At 55.6% G+C, this 19508-nt stretch overlaps 1 protein-coding gene across 5 annotated transcripts in view; it reads right to left on the bottom strand.

The window, feature by feature from the left end:
- Positions 1-1007: 1007 nt before the first annotated feature.
- KIFC3 (kinesin family member C3) overlaps positions 1008-19508 on the bottom strand; it is a 101041-nt gene continuing 82540 nt past the window's right edge. For 4 of the 5 annotated variants that reach the window (XM_038754019.1, XM_038754021.1, XM_038754020.1 and 1 more), the window contains 14 exons: positions 19163-19402; positions 18342-18515; positions 15701-15848; positions 15072-15202; positions 14746-14857; positions 13261-13442; positions 12441-12545; positions 10556-10686; positions 9036-9159; positions 8241-8370; positions 7594-7823; positions 6246-6380; positions 5667-5781; positions 1008-3226 (listed from right to left, as the gene is read on the bottom strand). In XM_038754019.1, the coding sequence (XP_038609947.1) occupies positions 3201-3226; positions 5667-5781; positions 6246-6380; positions 7594-7823; positions 8241-8370; positions 9036-9159; positions 10556-10686; positions 12441-12545; positions 13261-13442; positions 14746-14857; positions 15072-15202; positions 15701-15848; positions 18342-18515; positions 19163-19402 (1983 nt within the window). In that variant the 3' untranslated portion in view covers positions 1008-3200. Of the gene's footprint in view, positions 3227-3541; positions 3574-5666; positions 5782-6245; positions 6381-7593; positions 7824-8240; positions 8371-9035; positions 9160-10555; positions 10687-12440; positions 12546-13260; positions 13443-14745; positions 14858-15071; positions 15203-15700; positions 15849-18341; positions 18516-19162; positions 19403-19508 lie in introns of all 5 variants that reach the window. The other variant, XM_038754022.1, reaches the window with a different exon arrangement.

Genomic DNA, 19508 nt, shown 5'->3' with positions numbered 1-19508 from the left:
TGAAGTGGAATGGTGATGGTGGAGGTGGAAACTTTAACTGATTTGGAGGGTGAGGAAGGCCCTGTCCTCCCAGGCAGCTGGTTCGCCTGGAACCGCACACGGCTGCTGTGGCCTCAGAGAATGTGCGCCCCGGCTGCGAAGCCTTATAGGAATGAGGCGCATTCAAAGGAGGTTGTACCTTCAGCCAGCTGGTCTCCCACCCGGGGCACGAGAGCAGCAGGCCGGGGATTGGGGGAAGGGGCCGAAGGGCTCCCCTTCGGTGCCATATGTTTCTGTCCCGTGGGGACGAGAATGGCAACAATGTGGACTTCCTCTCTGCAAGCTCTGCCCACCTGCTACCTGGGGAAAGCTGTGATTCTTAGGCCTGACTGCCGGCAAGGGGGTAGAAGGATAAGATTCCCACACCTGCTCCTTCCCCGGTGCCCGCTGTTGGCTGGCGCCGTGGGGATCAGGGTCATTTAATCCTCGGTCCCAATGCTAAACTGAGCGTGGCAGGGAAGGGGAGAAGGGAAGAGAGGAACAGCCGACCGATAGTAGGTCTAGGGAGAGGAAGCCTGATGGTAATGGCAGCAACAGCAAGAGGGGGAGAAAAAGGACTCAGAGAAAGGAGAGTCTGCAGGGAGGGTCTGAGCCTGCCTGGAGTAAATCACTCCCCCTCTTTCCCAGCCTTATCTGCTCCCCAAGTTGCTGCAGGGATTAATTAAGTGTGGCTCCAGCCTTTTGAAGTGAAGGCTTGACTTCTGCTCTGACTTGTTTTCCATCCCCTGATTGGCAGGGGATGAAACAAGGCCGATGGGAATGGCAAGGTGCTCTCTGCTAGGTGATCGGAGCTGGGAGCCCCCTCCCCTTCCCGATCTCCCCCTCGGAGAGGCCCCGGGCCAAGATGCCAGAGACAAACCCAGTTTAGGGAGGAGAAGGCCGAGGGAAGGCAGGCCGGGATGGTCCCCCGCCCTAATGGGGTGGCGTGGTTGGCCCGGCTGCTCTGAATGTTTTTTATTTCAAGTGAGTTGTGTGTTACAAAAAGGATCTCTTTATTAAAATAAGTAAAAAGAGCAAACCTTCCAAAAGGCAGGCTTTTAAATAAGAGTTCGTATTTCGAGAGAAATACTCGAAAGGTTGGTGATGGCAGGGGTCAGTGCATTTGAACGATCAGATGTGTTATCCAGGGCCACCCCATTCCCCCGGCAAACCCTAGGGGCTCAAGCCCCTCCTACCCCTCGGCTGCCCACCCTCGCCTTCGCCAAACGCACCCACAAACCCGCCCCTCACTTGCTGGCGTTCCTTCCAAGTGGAGATAAATACAACAAGGTCAGTCGAGACCAGACTCTGGCCCACCTAGGGGGGAAAAACACTTTTAACGGTTCTGCACCACTGACTGTAGCTTAATTGGAAGCCACTTCTTTACACACCTATATACAGCTCCTATTTACACACTCATTTGTTCTTGTATGTTTCCCCGGGCTTGAGAGCCGCAGCTGGATAGAAACGGTCCAAGAGGAAGGCGGAGGAGGAGTGTTCAGCGTCTGCCCCCTCCTCACTGGCCCGGCCCGGCCCAGCCTGAGGCCCAAACGGTTGGGACCTCAGGTTCCTTGAGGCTGGGTGAGGTCGGACCCTGGGGCATGGAGCTGGCCGTTCCAGGTGAAGGTCTGCCCAGCGAGGACCAGGCCCACGCAAACTCACTGGTAAGAGTTCCCCGGGGCCACTCGGTCCAGGCCGAGCCTGGAGAACACGGGGCTGAGGCGGCTCCCTGCAGACAGCAAGCCTGCCCCTGGTCCCCTAGTCCCCTACTGCCTCTCCTCGCCCATCCAGCCATTTCTCTCTAAACCCCCTCGCCACTCATCACGACGTAGGAAGGGCTAAAGAGTGGCATAGCATAAAGTGCATTATTTCACTGGGGAGAGGGGTGCGAGGGAGGCCCCTAGCTCCTCGCTGCTCCCACATGGTGGGGGGAGGAGGAGTTTGGGGGCCCCCGATCACAGCCCCCAGGGGGCTGCCGGGGTGAAGGCCACCCCAGCCTGCTCTACCTGTTTGCTGGGTCAGGGAGGAGGTGGGGACCAGGCCTGGGAGCCGGGCAGGGAGGGACTCTTTTGGGAAACACAATCCAGCCAGCCCCGCTCCAAGGGAAAGCCAGGCCGGGTCCAGGGGGACGGCGGCCGAGGCCGGCTGCAGGTGGGCTCAGCTGCTGGGGGCGGAGTGGGGGCACCATGCCCCTCCACAGACCACCCCCCACCCGCCCCACACACAAACCAGGTGAGGTGCTTGGGGCCACTAAGCTGAGAAGCAGGAATCTGGCCTGGTTGCCCAGCAAGGGGAAAGGGGGAGGGAAGCCAACCCCGGCACCATCTGCAGATTTGGGAAACCTACCACCGCTAGACAGAAGAGCTTCCCAAGGGAGTTCTTTGGAGGAGTTCTCCCCACTCAGGAAAGAAGCTCGAGGGCCTCAATTCTTCTGCCCCAGAGACAGGCTCCATTTCAGAACCAATCACTGCCCCACGGCATCAGGGTGCGTGGCGGCAGGGCCAGCCAGAAAATCACCCAGGGGCACAGGCTCCTTTGTCTGCAGGCCAGGCAGGCCCCTCGGATGGGGGCTCGGGATCCTGCGTAACGCGCACCTCCGCTGTTGAGCCGTGGCTGAGCCGGCCCCAGCCTCGCCCAAACCTAGCTGGGGACCGACCCCTTTGGGTGGTCTCTCCCTCCACCCATTGCCAGGAGCTGTCAGCCCAGAGGGGAACCCAACGCCAACGGGCTGACGGAGCCAGGGATGGCCTCCACCTTGGGCCAGGCCTCCCGGCACCTTCACACTGAAGCTCTGACCAGGATCGGCCTCGGCTGGAAGCTTCCCGTTGCTGTTGCCCCTCACAGCCCGGACCCTTCTTCCCCGAGACTCAAAGCCTTCCCAGTGCCTTGCCTCTGGAGCCGGACGGGAGGATCACCCTCAGCCTCAGTTTCCATCCAGGCAAGTCGGCAGGTGAGCCACTGTGGTCGGAGGGGGAGAGGCTCTCCCTGCCCATCCGTCCCCTCCCCTTCCTGTGGGAAAGGGAGCCCAGCCTTGGAACTTGAAGTCCTATGTCGTTGGCAGGAAAGGCAGGCGGAGAGCAGGACAGGTGCCGATGTCTTTCCAGTCTTTTGCAGTCAGGAATTCTCCCTCGCCCCACACATGGGGGATCTTCAGCAGATGCTGTCCTTCCAGTCCCAGCGTCTCATACAAGCACCGGCCTCGTCTTCCCTACGTGCGGGACAGAGAGGCAGTTATACCCCCGGCATGCTTTTCTCACAAGAACTGAAACTTCTACCTCCTCGGGACGTCCCCGGGCTTGGAGGCGGACCGCTGCCACGGAACCGCAACCACAGGCAGCAGCAGAGAGGGGAGGCGGGCGATGCTCAACTCCCTGAAGCCTTTGCCCAACATCCCTTGGCCCCCAGACCAATCTCAGCTTTTGAAGCGTTCACTCTCCATGAAGTTACTGAAGCAGAGCCCTTCACCAGCTAGAGTCCAGGCTAATACCCTCTCCCCGAGCACTAAGGCTATTCACGCACTCACCTGGAGAGGCCGGGCCATCCCCTAATTTCAGGCTGAAATCAAATTGAACAGGTCAGTTTCACTGATGAGCTCCCTCACATCCTCCCTCCCTCCAAGGGAGAGGACGGCTGTTCTGGTCCCCGCTCGAGGGCTGGTGAAACCAAGGGCTGGGGGGGCTGAGGTGAGTGGGGGCAATCGAGTCTTCCCAGGAACCCTTGCAATTCCCAGCATCCACTCCACTTGTGGGTAGCAGGCTTGCTTGGGATGCTACAGGCTGCCTGGAAGCAAATTCCCAATGGCAGAAGTGGTTGTTTTTGTTGGTTTTATTTTATGCTATTGGCTAAGCACTGTTCTGCACACTGGGATAGATTACCCTTTCATCAGAGAAGCAGCATGGCTCAGTGGAAAGAGCACGGGCTTTGGAGTCAGAGGTCATGGGTTCAAATCCTGACTCTGCCACATGTCTGCTGTGTGACCTTGGGCGAGGCACTTAACTTTTCCGAGCCTCAGTTACCTCACCTGTAAAATGGGGATTAAGACTGTGAGCACCCACGTGGGACAACCTGATCACCTTGTATTCATTCATTCATTCAATCGTATTTATTGAGCGCTTACTGTGTGCAGAGCTTGGGAAGTACAAGTTGGCAACATATAGAGACTGTCCCTACCCAACAGTGGGCTCACAGTCTATCCCCCCCCCCCCCCCAGTGCTTAAAACAGTGCTTGGCACATAGTAAGTGCTTAACAAATGCCATTATTATTATTATTATCAGGTTGAACCACCGTCTCTGTCCCACATGGGGCTCACAGTCTAAGTAAGAGGTCTAGGAGCTTTCAACTGCTTCCTGTGCAAAAAGCTGCTTTCCACATGCGGGAGACCGGCCAGGGCTGGACAGAAACGGGGCTCCCTGAGACGCTCCTTCCCCACCCCTCCTGGCAATGATGGCTGAAATACTTGGGGGTGAGGGGAGAGCCCCCAGGCTGGCTCTGTGCCGCAACAACCCGTAAGTCCCAACTTCTCTGACGACCGCTCGGCGGTGGCTCCCGGGGTCTTGAGCTGGGGATGGCTCCAGAGGTCTTTGGAGAGCGAGCGCTCCCCAGCCCATCACCCCTGCTCCAGCCCCCGCACTCGGGACTGAGGGAACGATCAGCGTGTACCCCGCTCACAAAGGCGCTGCTCTCTCTCTGCAGGGATCGTATGGATGCTCAACCTCCTCAGGCAGAGGGCCTGGGTCACCTCCAACCACAACAATCAACAGAGGAATCGTGGTATTTGCTAAGCGCTGACTACGTGCCCTCTCCCCCACTTCAAAGCCTTATTAAAAAGACATCTCCTCCAAGAGGCCTTCACCAAGTCCTCATCTCCTCTTCTTCCACTCCCTGCTGTGTCACCTTTGCACTTGGATTTGTGCCCTTCATTCATCCCTCCCTCAGCCCTGCAGCACCTATGTACATATCTGTAATTTTTTAATTTATTAATATTAACGTCTGTCTTCCCCGCTAGACTGTAAACTCGGTGTGGGCCGGGAGCGTGTCTACCAAGTCCATTATACTGTACCGTGCTCTGCACACAGTTAACCGCTCAATAATCACAATCGATTGACCAGTGTGCCAAGCACTATACTGAGCGCTGGAGTAGATACAAGATAATCAAATGAGACACAGTCTCTGCCCTACATAGGACTCACAGCTTAAGGGGTTGGGAAAACAGGCACCTCATCTCCATTCTTTTCAGATGGTATTTAAGTACTTACTACGTACCGGGCACCGCACTGAGGGCAGATAAGCTGATCAGGTTGGACACAGTCCCTATCCCACATGGGGTTCACAGTCTTAATCCCCATTTTATGGATGAAGAACCGAGGCACAGTGAAGTTAAGTGATTTGGGTCTAGAACCCTGGTCTCCTGACCCCCCAGTCCTGTGTTCCTCCCACCAGGCCAGGCTGCTTTTGACGGCTGACCCAACCCCCTGTCTGAAGGGCAGCTGACTGAACCTCTCGGCCTCAACTCCCCCATACTCCAGGACAGAGGTAAGACCATTCTGGGACAGACGGGCAATGGAGTTTGGGGGAAGAGCAGGAATGGGGTGCAGGACGTTCCCGTCCCACACCATCGCTGCCCACCCAGGAGTCCCCAGCAGCTTACCCGAGGTCTGGAGCTTCCTCCGTATCGAGCCGGATCGTCCGACCGGGGTCCCGGAGCCGGGGGCGGAGTGGGCCCGGGCAGGGGGTGGAGGCAGCAGGGCGGGGGAGACGTCAACCTGGCCCCGGGGAGAGGAGGAAGAGGGTGGTCATCCCGTTGGTAGGTGATCTTTATCCCAGAGCCCCAGATGCTGGGCCCCTGCAGCTGGGGTGGGAGCCTGTGGAACGGCGGCTTGGTAGGTGAGACTGTGCATGCATGGGTGGTGTGTGTCTCTTTCTCAATCTGCTCTTGGGAGGGTGGTGGGGTCTCTGGGAGAACTTCCATCTACTAAGCGAGTACCCGGGGCTGGTCTAGGCTGGAGCGGCGAGGGCTGAGCCGCATGTCCCCAGGTCTGGGCCGTGCCCCGCCCGCCCTCCCACATCCGCGGAAGGAGGAGGTCTGGCTGCTGGCAGGCTCAGGGAGGACGGGGCCGCTGATGGGGACGGGGCCGACACACCCAACAACTCAGGAAGGATCCGGGAGCCGTGGGCGACAGAAGCCTCCCAGCCCCAGAGAGGGGCGATCCTGACGGCCCCGCCTTACCTCTAAATGCTCCTGGCTTGACCAGGATGCCAACTCCGCTCGCCGGGCCCCCGGGCCCAGTTCCACGGACCGAACCCTCTCGGCAAACTTCAGGGAGCAGAGCGTCTCGCTGGTGTTCTTCTCCACAGGAGACACCTGGGAGGGGTGAGCACACCACGCACCACTTTCAGCCGCTGGCCCACGCCGCCTCACTCCGACCTGGTGGAGCCCGGCGGGCTGCACCAGGGCGAGGTGCCCGTGGGCATCGGGCCGATGGGCGGGCTCTCGGGGAGGGGAGCGGGAGAGACAGAGCCCACGTGGACTCTCGCCATTCTCAGAGCAACAGTGAGAGGCCGATTCAGAGCCCTGTGACCGCGGCGAGCAAGCTTTCTGTCGGCTTGGGCCGGGTGTGGGCCGGTTCAGGAAAAGCCGGGGGCACAAACTGCCCTTTCCAGCCAGAAAAAAGTCACCAGACCCAGAGCTCAGAATGGACTCTGCTGTGTCCCCAGAAGACCCACTCAGGGCTTGGAGATCCCCAGCCCCTCCACACCTCAGGAAATCCAGTCAGTCAATGACCACTGGCTTATGCTGAAGCCCTTGGGAAGCAGCAGGGCCTAATGGATAAGACACGGGCCTGGGAATCAGAGGACCATTTTTTTCATGGTAATTATTAAGTACTGACTCTATGCCAAGCACTGTTCTAAGCCCTGGGGTAGATACGAGGTAATCAGGTTATCCCACGTGGGGCTCAGAGTCTTAATCTCCATTTTACAGATGATATAACTGGGGCCAGAGAAGTTAAGTGACTTGCCCAAGGTCACACAGCTGACTAGTGGTGGAGCCGGAATTAGAACCCAGGTCCCTCTGACTCCCGGACACACTCTACCAACTAGGCCACGCGGCTTCTCATGGGATCTAATTCATTCAGTCGTATTTATTGAGCGCTTACGGTGTGCAGAGCACTGAACTAAGCGCTAATCCCAGCTCTGCCACTTGCCTGCTGCGTGACCTTGGAAAAATCACTTCCCTCCTCTGTGCCTCAGTTTCCTCAGCTGCAAAATGGTGATTCAATACCTGTTCACCTTCCTATTTAAACCGGGATTGGGACAGGGACTGAGACCGGCCTGATTAACTTGTATCCACCCCAGCACTTAGAACAGTGCTTGACACACAGTAAGTGCCTAACAAATTCCAAAAATGAGAGGGGCTCCTGTCTTTGTTCTGCAGGGTGGCCCATTTCCTTGGCCCAGAAAGTGAGCACCTGGTGGGCAGCCAAGTCCTCCTCCATGCCCGCCCCCGCTGACTGGCTTTTCAGCTCCCCGCCCCAGACTCTGTGCCTTCACCCCCACCCCTCTCCACCCCTGCTGACCTGCACCATCATCAGTGTCTTGCTGTCCCCACTGAGGGAGTCCTGAAGCAGGTAGGTGAGCTTGGAGTTGCGGAAGGGCACGTGGCCCTGGCGGGAGCGCAGGGCGGAGATCACGTCCCCCAGCGCCGACAGCGACTTGTTGATGTACTGGGCCTCTCGGAGTCGGCAGCCCTCCGCTCCGGACTTCCCCACCCGCTCCGACCCGGCCAGGTCCACCAGGTTCAGCTTCCCTGGCAGGAGGGATCCCAGGAGCACAGTTAGGGCTCAGGGCTGGGGTCGGGAGCCATTTGGGGGGAGGCGGGGGGTGGGAGTCCCTTCTAGAACCGCCCCGCCCCACCCTGCTCCCGCTGGAGAAGGCCCAGGGGGCCTCGGAGTTAGGTCTGATTCGAACACCGGGCCTTGAAACTCCTTCTGCTGGCAGTGACGACTGGCCAGGGGCCCTTCTTATCGCCACAGATTCACCACCTTCCGGACATCGGGGCGAGTCAGATGGGGATCGGACATGGGGGCCAGATTCAGGTCGGGGACGGGTCCAGCACAGGAAGGTCTCAGAGAGGAAAGGTCCGGCCCCTCCCCGGGCCGGAGGGCAATGCACCAGCTGGGACCCCAGCTCCGAACCCTCTCCATCGCACTCGGGAGCCGCTCACCTGTGGTCCTGAGGCCGGTGCTGAAGTCCACCCCGCGGACGGTGATGATCAGGAGAGCGTGAGAGCGAGAGCTGTGCTCATTCAGGTTGGTGTGCTCGGTGGTCCTGTTGGTGTGTCCGAATTCAAACACCTGGGCACGGGACCAAAAACCTGAGCTGCTTCCTGGTCCCAGTCCAGTCGGCAGTCCCTTACCACGGGCGACAACTGCTTTCTGGGGACCCCCGGGCAGAAAAGTCTCTGGCCTCCAGCTCCCCTCGCGGTCCCCTCCATCCCCCTCCTGGGGATTGGGAATCATGTCCTTTCCTGGGAGGAACGAGGCAGGATCTCCTGCCCTCTCCAGCCGTGTTCACCCAACAACGGAACTGACTTCTTTTAACAATGAAGAGACCAATTTCCCGGGAGCCGAGAAGCCACACTTACAAGTCCTGAGCCAGTCCGGCCTAGGAACGCTAAAAATTGGGCTTTGCCTGCCCTTCCCCATTTTCAGGGGAGAGAAGGAAGATCCTTTCCTTGACCCCTCGACTGAGATGGATTAGTAGCTGTTGTGTCTGGGTGGCGGGAGAAGGACAGGGGGTGTCCCCATTCTTGGAACAGGCCAGAGACCCTCCAGTTACTTCCTGGATACCCCCAAGAGCAGAGCTGTCTGTTTCAGCCCCAGCTGGCCTCATCTAGGCTCCAGAAGTGACACGGGCCCTGGCGCTCCCTAACCGCCCAACGGATTCTCCCCACCTGACCTCCGGGCCGGCCGAGCATAATCCGGGAACCGGCGTGGGCTCCCTCCCCATGGCCCCGTACCTTGTTGATGTCCTCCACGCTCTGCACTCTGAACTCGGTGAGCCCGGGGACGTAGAGCTGGCCGCTGCCATCGGGACACAACTTGATCTCCAGCTTCTCCTGCGGCTCCTTTCCCAGCAAGTCCCTGGAAAGCCAAGGTCGTCGCCGCGGCCGTCAGGCCCGACCCTGGGGTTTGAAGGCTCCGGCAAAGGTGTCCTGACTGGCGGGGGGAGGTTCATCTCCCTCCGACCCCTCCCGGGACGCGGCCCCTTCCCCCCACGCCCCTCAGAAGGGGTGACTTGTCTTGTCACTCTTCAACAGAAGCTAAGACTCATCTGGAAACGGAGGACTCGGCTGCAGCAGCTCAGGCTGGGAAGGTCAGCCGGGCCCTGGCCCAGGGAAGTGTCTGGGAGGGAATGTGTCTGTTACATTGTTATAGTCTACTCTCCCAAGTGCTTAGTTAGTGCTCTGCACACAGTAAGTGCTCAATAAATACCACCGACTGACAGACTGTCCGACTCTGCTTGACCAAGGAAAATGCTGCACGGTCCCGAGGGCAACCCCAACCTATCGGTTTCCGGGCCCTGGCCACAGGCTACCTTGTTATTTTCGGGGCTGGCCCCTAGGGATGGAGATCTGCGGGCCTCTGTTCACCCCGAAACCCCTTCAACCTGAAGAGGCCCCACTTTCAATCCCAGGAATCACGACGAACCCATTTTACAACCCCATCTGTTCCCTGGTTTCTCACCTTCTATTCTGAGGCTTTTTAATTGAAAAACCTCTGGGCACCTAACACTGTTCCCCACTATTCTTCATTCATTCATTCAATCATATTTATTGAGTGCTTACTGTGTGTAGAGCACTTTACTAAGCGCTTGGAAAGTACAATTTGGCAACAAATGGAGACAATCCCTACACAACAATGGGCTCAAAGTCACAGTCTTTTGTTCTCTTCTGGAAGGACTCCAGTATACAACCCCTACAAAAAATTTTTTTGTCATATTTGTTAAGCGCTTACTATGTGCCAAACACTGTACTGAGCATTGAGGTTGCCGCAATATACGCAGATCGGACACAGTCCCTTTCCCATGCAGGCTTCCCAGTCTAGGAGGGAGGGAGAACGGGAACTCTATCCCCATGATGGTAACAATAATAATACAATAATAATATTAATTATGGTACTTGTTAAGCGCTTACTATGTGCCTAGCACTGTTATAAGCACTGGGGTAGATACAAGTCAGATTGAATACAGACCCTGTCCCGCACGCGACTCACATTCTTAATCTCCATTTTACAGATGAGGGAACTGAGGCCCAGAGAAGTTAAGTGACTTGCCCGAGGTCACACTGCAGACACGTGGCGGGGCCGGGACTAGAGGACGAATCAGAGGACCCGAGAAGTGACTCGCCCAAGGTCACACAGCAGCAAGTGGCGGAGCCCAGCCGGCAGTGAGCAGGGAGGCCAACCGCCAGGACGGGGGACAGGACAGGCCGGGCCGGGCCTCCCCCTAGGCCCGAGTCACCGTGATGCCCCCCAGCACCTGAGAGCTTCGTTGTAGATCTCCGCCACGCTCACGGTGATCATGTACTCCCAGTCGGAGGCTTTCTCCCGAACTTCGGAAAACAGCAGCTGCAGGGCCCGCTGGTTGATGCCGGGGTTTTCGGGGGTTCCCTGGGGAAGAACATTCATCTGGGTAACTTCCTCCGTGAGCGACCAGCTGCCGGGGCCCGCAGAGTACAGAGGTCGTCCCCCCACCGTGGACCAATTTGCTGCTCTCCTAATCATGCCACCATTCTCACTGCACCTCAATCTCATCTAGCTCACGGCTGACTTCGCACCCATGTCCTGCCTCCTTCCTCTTTAAATCCATCAATCACTCTCCCCACCTTCAAAGCCTTATTGAAGGCACATCTCCTCCAAGAGGGAGGCCTCCTTTCCTCTTCTCCCACTCCCTGCTGTGTCACCCTGCCTTGTTCCCTTTGTTAAGCCCCCTTCCCGACCCCACAGCATTTATGTCCATATCATCATCATCATCATCAACATCAATCGTATTTATTGAGCGCTTACTATGTGCAGAGCACTGTACTAAGCGCTTGGGAAGTACAAATTGGCAACATATAGAGACAGTCCCTACCCAACAGTGGGCTCACAGTCTAAAAGGGGGAGACAGAGAACAAAACCAAACATACTAACAAAATAAAATATCCATGTCCATATCCATGATTTATTCATTTATATTACTGTCTGTCTCCCCTTCTAGACTGTAAACTCACTGTGGGCAGGGTATGTGTCTGTGCAGCAGTATGGCATACTGGATAGAGCACGGGACTGGGAATCAGAAGGTCATGGGTTCTAATCCTACCTCTGCCACTTGTCTCCTGTGTGACCTTAGGAAAGTTCATTCATTCAATCGTATTTATTGAGCGCTTACTGTGTGCACAGCACTGTACTAAGCACAAGTTGGCAACATATAGAGATGGTCCCTACCCAACAACGGGCTCACAGTCTAGAAGAGTGAATGGAGAATGTGAGCCCCACATGGGAATGGGACTCGGTCCGACCCAATAAATAATAATAATTATAATTATGGTATTTGTTAAACGCTTGCTATGTGCCAAGCACTGTTCTAAGCGCTGGGGTAGATACAAGATAATGAGGCTGTCCCACGTGGGGCTCACAGTCTTAATCCCCATTTTACAGATGAGGTAACTGAGGCCCAGAGAAGTTAAGTGACTTGCCCAAAGTTACACAGCTGATAAGTGGTCACTTTGTATCCCCCCAGTGCTTAGAACAGGGCTTTGCACATAGTAAGCGCTTAACAAATGCCAACATAATAATATTATAATTATATTATATTATATATAATGTATATGTATATATGTATATATGGTTGTACATATTTATTACTCTTTTTATTTATTTTATTTGTACATATCTATCCTATTTATTTTATTTTGTTGGTATGTTTGGTTTTGTTCTCTGTCTCCCCCTTTTAGACTGTGAGCCCACTGTTGGGTAGGGACTGTCTCTGTGTGTTGCCAATTTGTACTTCCCAAGCGCTTAGTACAGTGCTCTGCACATAGTAAGCGCTCAATAAATACGATTGATGATGATGATGGTGGAGCCAGGATTCGAACCCAAGACCTCTGACTCAAGCCCGTGCTCTTCCCACTAAACCACGCATTCGCCACACATTTACATTTGCTTGTATCCACCCCAGCGCTTAGTACAGTGCCTGGCACATAGTAAGTGCTTAAATACCGTGATAATTATTATTATACTGTACTCTCCCAAGCGCTTAGGACAGCATTCTGCACACAGTATGTGCTCAATAAATATGACTGAAAAAAGAGAGAGGGAGGGAGGGAGGGAGAGAAGGAGGGAGGTGGGGCGGGCAGAAGACGGGAGCGGCCGAGGGAACCTACTTCCATGGTATAGGTCTTGCCGGCACCTGTCTGTCCGTAGGCGAAGATGCAGACGTTGAAGCCATCGATGCACGAAGTGATCAGGGCCTGGACTTCCTGGAACACCTGTGGCATGGAACGGGGTTGGAGCAAGGGAGAAAGACACAGAAAAGGTGGATGAGAAGCCAAGGCGTGTCGACTCCCACCAGATCCTCCTGCTCCTCCTCTTAATAACAATAATGATGGCATTTATTAAGCGCTTACTATGTGCAAAGCACCGTTCTAAGCGCTGGGGAGGTTACAAGGTGATCAGGTTGTCCCACGGGGGGCTCACAATCTTAATCCCCGTTTTACAGATGAGGGAACTGAGGCCCAGAGAAGTGAAGTGACTTGCCCAAAGTCGCACAGCTGACAATTGGCGGAGCCGGGGCTTGAACCCATGACCTCTGACTCCAAAGCCCGGGCTCTTTCCACTGAGCCACGCTGCTTCTCCTCTTCCTGGGGAGGGGAGAGAAACCAAGAAGTAGCATGCCCTAGTGGATACAGCGTGGGCCTGGGATTCAGAAGGATCTGGGTTCTAATCCCGGCTCTGCCACTTGTCCGCTGGGTGACTTGGGCAAGTCGATTCACTTTTCTGGGCCTCTGATACCTCATCTTTAAAATGGGGATTTCTACAGGGAGCCCCACGTGAGACATGGATTGGGTCAAATCTGATTAGCTTGCATCTACCCCGGGGATCAGCGTAGTGCCTGGCACGGAGTAAGCGTTTAATAAATATCATAAAAAAACAAGCTCACGGCCAAGGTCCAGCTGCGCACGGATCTGTATGACGGCCACTTACGTCCTGCTGACTCGAGGTTGGGGGAAACACCTTATCCAGCTCAAAAGACACTGGTTTCCCCTTATGGAGCAGATGAATGATGGCATCGTCATCGGGGTCAAACGTCACGGCGTTGGCAGCATCCGGCCCCTCCCCGTCCTCTTTGGTGATCGGTCGCACTCGGCCGATCACCCGGATGTTTCCTTGATGGGAGACAAAGAACATCAGCCGACGCCAGTGCCTTCCCAGTGCCCGGACGGGTCCGGCAGTGGGAACGGAGAACTGGAGGTCTGCACACATCTTCACTCCTCATCCTGTTGACCCATCAAGACTTAAGGCAAGCGACTCTTGGGTCCCGGAGGGTGGAATCGCGCTCCTCGGCTCCCCTTGACGCCCACCCTTCTCCCGCCACCCGTCCCAATCTTGTCGTCAAAGAGCTTCCTCGGAAAGGTCTCCCCGAAGAAACCGTCACGGCACCTCTCCTTCTGGTGGTGCCGGCCACCCCGACCCTTCAATCGATCGATCAGTGGTATTTATTAAGCGCTCAGTGTGTGCAGGGCACTGTACTAAGCACTTGGGAGAGTACAACATAATAGAGTTGGTAGACGCAGTCCCTGCCCACAACAAGCTTACAGTCTAGTGGACATCAATCAATCAATCGTATTTATTGAGCACTTACTGTGTGCAGAGCACTGTACTAAGCGCTTGGGAAGTACAAGTTGGCAACATATAGAGACAGTCCCTACCCAACAGTGGGCTCACAGTCTAAAAGGGGGAGGCAGAGAACAAAACCAAACATACTAACAAAATAAAATAAATAGAAATGGACATCTCTCGCCCCATCTCCTAGTCCTCCCTCCCGGCATATCTCCTGGGGGCAGGAACACCGCTCTGACCGTCAACCACCCGGTCACCTAGAAAGAGCTACGTTGTGAGCTCCAAGTGAGGCAGGGACTCCCATCTGAACAGCAAGCACTTAACAAATTCCATTATCAACTGCCCCCTTGTCTAGGGTAGCCCAAGGGAAACACCCCACGCATGAGAAGCTGTGTTTCCTATGTAAATCAGTTTGAACAAGTCTCGACAGCCCGGTCATTGAATTCATTCATTCGTTCAGCCAGTCAATCATATTTATTGAGCGCTTACTGTGTGCAGAGCGCTTGGGAAGTACAAGTTGGCAACATATAGAGATGGTCCCTACCCAACAACGGGCCAATGTCCAGGAGGGACAGACGGAGTTTCATTTTGTGGCCAACAACAGAGCAGGAGCTGCCAACAAACTGGAATGGAACCAAGGGCCACCTGGTGGCTTCTGGGAGCCTGGGTTCCAAATCAATCTGGGCACTTAACATAGTCCCCTCACCACCAGAAATCATCACCATGATCAAAAACAGCATTTCTTAAGCACCAACCGTGTGCCAAGCGCTATACTAAGTGCTTGGGAACACGGTGCCTGCCCTCATGGGGCTGTCGCTACTGTCGCTCTCTCCCCCGGGCCCTCCTGACCTTTCAGCCGCACCAGCTCGTTGTGACACTTTTTGCGGAGCTGCAGCTCCCGGCGGTATTTCCTCAGCAGCTCGTGATTGGTGCTGTTCACCTCTTCGATGGCTTGGCCGATCTGTGGAGGGGACACCTCCAGGTCACCCGGCGACCACCACCACCCCAGGGAACCCCCGGCTCCCTGACTCGGCTTCCCCTGCCCATCCAGATTTAGAGGTTAGACTCTGCCCCTTCTCCCGGATGCCCGGGGCTCCTCTCCCAGGTGTTAGGGCAAGCACCCCAGAAGTGGATAGAACCCTTTTCCCTGGTGGGAAGTGAGTCTCCCAGCTCACCTCTGTTCTGGCAGTCTTCAGCGCTTCCTGGAGGAGCAGGGGGAAGTCCCGCACCTGCCGCTTCAGGCCGTTGTAATCGCTGGTGAGGGTCCGGAGTGCCGGCTGGAGAGTCAGGAGGTTGGTCCGGACCCCTGAGAGCCACCGGGATAAAAATCACCAGCCTGGAGACGGATGCCCCACTCCGGCCACGGCTGCCGAGAAACCCCGCCGCTCTCCCTGCTAACCCCAGCCTGTTTGGTCTGGTATAATATTTCTGGCATCTGTCAAGTGCTCACTATGTGCCCGGCCCTGTATTAAGCACTGCGGTAGATACAAGTTAATCATGTTGGACACAGTCCCTGACCAGCGTGAAGTTCGTGGTTTTAATCCCCATTTTACGAACTGAGGCTCAGAGAAGTTCAGTGCCTTGCCCGGGGTCACGTAGCAGACAAGTGGTGGAGCAGGATTAGAACTCAGGTCCTCTGACTCTCAGGCCTGTGCTCTTTCCGCCGGGCCCTGCTGCTTCTCAAACCCTGCCCACCCTTAAAGTGAATTCCACCGTGGAAACGGCCTTTCCGGGCCTCGGTAACCCAGGAACCCTGGCCAGGGGGGAGAGGATGGAGGGGGGCACTTCTCCCCTCTGGCTTCACCTGCCAGGTTTTCGTGCACCGCTTTCATCTCCACTTGGGCTCTTGCGAAAGCCTCCTCAATGGCGCGGTTCTTCTCCTCTTCCATGGACTGCATCTCCTCCAGCATTTGGCCGTGGGCCCGCTCCAGCTCCGACTCGTACATCATGATCTGGGAGAGGAGAGCCACGGCGGAATCAGTGCAAGCCCGTGTGTACGTGTGTGCACGTACACGTGTTCCCTGTGGGCCGCGAGCCCCCTGGGAAGGGATTGATCAATCAATCAATCAATCATATTTATTGAGCGCTTAGGAAGTACAAGTTGGCAGCATATAGAGACGGTCCCTACCCAACAGTGGGCTCACAGTCTAGAAGGGGGAGACAGAGAATGAAACTAAACATATTAACAAAATAAAATAAATAGAATAAATATTTACAAATAAAATAAATAGAGTAATAAATACATACAAACATATATACATATATACAGGGGCAGTGGGGAGGGGAAGGAGGTAAGGCGGGGGGGATCGCTCACCCTCCCATCACCAGGCTTATCCCTTTCACTGAAAATGAGCTTCGCTCACAACCCAGACAGATTCCGATCCACGGGGATGTTGGGGACAACAATAATGACAACTGGGGTATTTGCTGAGCGATGACTACTACTACTAATAATGATGATAATAACTGTAGTATTTGTTAAGTACTTACTAGGTGCCAGGCACTGTACTAAGTGCTGGGGTGGATACAACATAATCTGGTTGGACACAGTCCCTGTCCCACACAAGGCTCAGTCTTAATCCCCATTTTACATTTGAGGCAAAGAGAACTTTCGTGACTTGCCCAAGGTCACACAGCAAACAAGCGGCAAAGCCGGGATCAGAACCCAGGTCCTCTTTACTCCCAGCCCTGTGCTCTTTCCACTAAGCCACGCGGGTGAGTTGATACAACTCAATATTGAGTTGACACAACTCAACAGAGAAGCAGCATGGCTCGCTGGAAACAGCCCGGGCTTCGGAGTCAGAGGACACGGGTTCACATCCTGGCTCTGCCAATTAGCTGTGTGACTTTGGGCAAGTCACCTAACTTCTCTGTGCCTCAGTCACCTCGTCTGTATAATGGGGATGAAGACTGTGAGCCCCCCATGGGATTACCTGATCACCTTGTAACCTCCCCAGTGCTTAGAACAGTGCTTTACACATAGTAAGTGCTTAATAAATGTCATTATTATTATTATTATTATACAAAGAGGACTCTGAAAAAGGTGATTCAACTTCCTCAGCTCCTCCTGGGGTGCTGAGGACAGCTAAGCCTGCTGGCGAATTTTTTTAATGAATGCCACGTTTCCCTCATGCAGCCCCCACCCTATGCCTGCGGGCACCCACGTGCTCACAGGCACATGCACGCACGCATACACACACAACTATCATCTCTACGCTGATGACACCCAGATCTCCATCTCTGCCCCTGCTCTCTCCCCCTCCCTCCAGGCTCGCATCTCCTCCTGCCTTCAGGACATCTCCATCTGGATGTCCGCCCACCACCTAAAGCTCAACATGTCGAAGACTGAGCTCCTTGTCTTCCCTCCCAAACCTTGTCCTCTCCCTGACTTTCCCATCTCTGTTGACGGCACTACCATCCTTCCCGTCTCACAAGCCCGCAACCTTGGTGTCATCCTCGACTCCGCTCTCTCATTCACCCCTCACATCCAAGCCGTCACCAAAACCTGCCGGTCTCAGCTCCGCAACATTGCCAAGATCCGCCCTTTCCTCTCCATCCAAACCGCTACCCTGCTAATTCAAGCTCTCATCCTATCCCGTCTGGACTACTGCACTAGCCTTCTCTCTGATCTCCCATCCTCGTGTCTCTCTCCACTTCAATCCATACTTCATGCTGCTGCCCGGATTATCTTTGTCCAGAAACGCTCTGGACATATTACTCCCCTCCTCAAAAACCTCCAATGGCTACCGATCAATCTGCGCATCAAGCAGAAACTCCTCACCCTGGGCTTCAAGGCTGTCCATCACCTCGCCCCCTCCTACCTCACCTCCCTTCTCTCCTTCTACTGCCCAGCCCGCACCCTCCGCTCCTCCACCACTAATCTCCTCACTGTACCTCGCTCTCGCCTGTCCCGCCATCGACCCCCGGCCCACGTCATCCCCCGGGCCTGGAATGCCCTCCCTCTGCCCATCCGCCAAGCACGCTCTCTTCCTCCCTTCAAGGCCCTGCTGAGAGCTCACCTCCACCAGGAGGCCTTCCCAGACTGAGCCCCTTCTTTCCTCTCCCCCTCGTCCCCCTCTCCATCCCCCCGTCTTACCTCCTTCCCTTCCCCACAGCACCTGTATATATGTATATATGGTTGTACATATTTATTACTCTATTTATTTATTTATTTATTTATTTTACTTGTACATTTCTATCCTACTTATTTTATTTTGTTGGTATGTTTGGTTCTGTTCTCTGTCTCCCCCTTTTAGACTGTGAGCCCACTGTTGGGTAGGGACTGTCTCTATGTGATGCCAATTTGTACTTCCCAAGCGCTTAGTACAGTGCTCTGCACATAGTAAGCGCTCAATAAATACGATTGATTGATACACACCCACACCCACACGAGAGGCACACACCCGCGTCCGTTGGCGCGCTCCTCTCGACCCCCCGTGACCCACCTGGGCTTTAAGCTGGGCCGTGGTCTGCTGCGAGCTCTGGAGCTGCTGCTCCATCTCCTTCAGGACCTGCCTCTGCATGCCCACCTGCTCCTGCAGGTACTGGTTCCGGGCCTGCGTTTCACAGAGCGCCTGCTTCGCCTTGGAGGATTCCACTTCCACCGTCTTGATGATGTACTGCGGGGGAACGGCGGACCCGGGAAATGAGCCGGAGCCGAGCCTGCCGACCGCCGTGCCGGCCTGCGGTCCGGAGGGCTCCCGGGGGCTCTCCACAAATGCAATTTCAATCAATGAAGCCATGGTATGTATTGAGCGCTTACTTTGGGCAGAGTGCCATACTTCAATGAAGCCATGGTATGTATTGAGCGCTTACTTTGGACAGAGTGCCGTACTAAGCGCTTGGGAGAGTACGCTCCATCAGAGTTGGTAGATCCGCTCCCTAGACCCAAGGATCCCAAATCCGGTGGAGCGTCAGAGGGCTCATCCACATGGCACGTCAGCCCTTCGCTGCCCCGAATGGCTTCGTAGAGTCTCCCTCTTCCCGTATGGAGCCAGGGAAACGGGGGTTCAGCAGCAGAGACGGGGACAGGATGAAAATCCTCCAGTCTCTGTTGGGGATCTGCCTGCTTCACTTCCTCCCCGGTCGTGGGGAAGTGGGGGGTGGGGCTGGGGCTGGAGGCGGGGGTCTCGATTTCTCACCTTAAAGGGCTGGGGCCTAGGGGTAAGGTCTCTCTCTCTCTGCTGGGGCTTCTCTCTCTCTCACCTTGATGGGCTCGGGTCTGGGGAAGGGTGGATCTCTCTCTCTCTCCCCCCATCTCTCTCACCTTGATGGGCTGGGGCTGAGCTCTGAGGGTGGCGATGGTCTCCTGGCTGTCCCGGAGCCGCCGGCTCAGCCTTTCCTCCTCCTCTGCCTTCTCTGCCAAGGAATCTTTCAGCCGCAGCTCAACCTCTGCCAAGCGGTTGGTCTTCTGTTGCACCTCCAGGTCCAGCTCCGACAGCCTCCCCTTATTCTCCTCCACCTCCAGCTGCAGCTCAGACATCCTCTTCCGCAGCTCTGCGCTCTCCTGCACACCCGAGGTGGGAGAGACAGAAAGAAATGGGCGGGTCGGGACGGGAGACGGGCAGAAAGGGAATGATACGGAAACTGCAAGTTTCTCCCGGTCGCCGACC

The sequence above is a fragment of the Tachyglossus aculeatus genome, chromosome 11, assembly GCF_015852505.1.
Source record: "Tachyglossus aculeatus isolate mTacAcu1 chromosome 11, mTacAcu1.pri, whole genome shotgun sequence".
NCBI classification, from domain to species: Eukaryota; Metazoa; Chordata; class Mammalia; order Monotremata; family Tachyglossidae; genus Tachyglossus; species Tachyglossus aculeatus.
The sequence above is the reverse complement of the archived record's forward strand: the minus strand, read 5'-3'. Positions and strand labels throughout refer to the sequence as shown.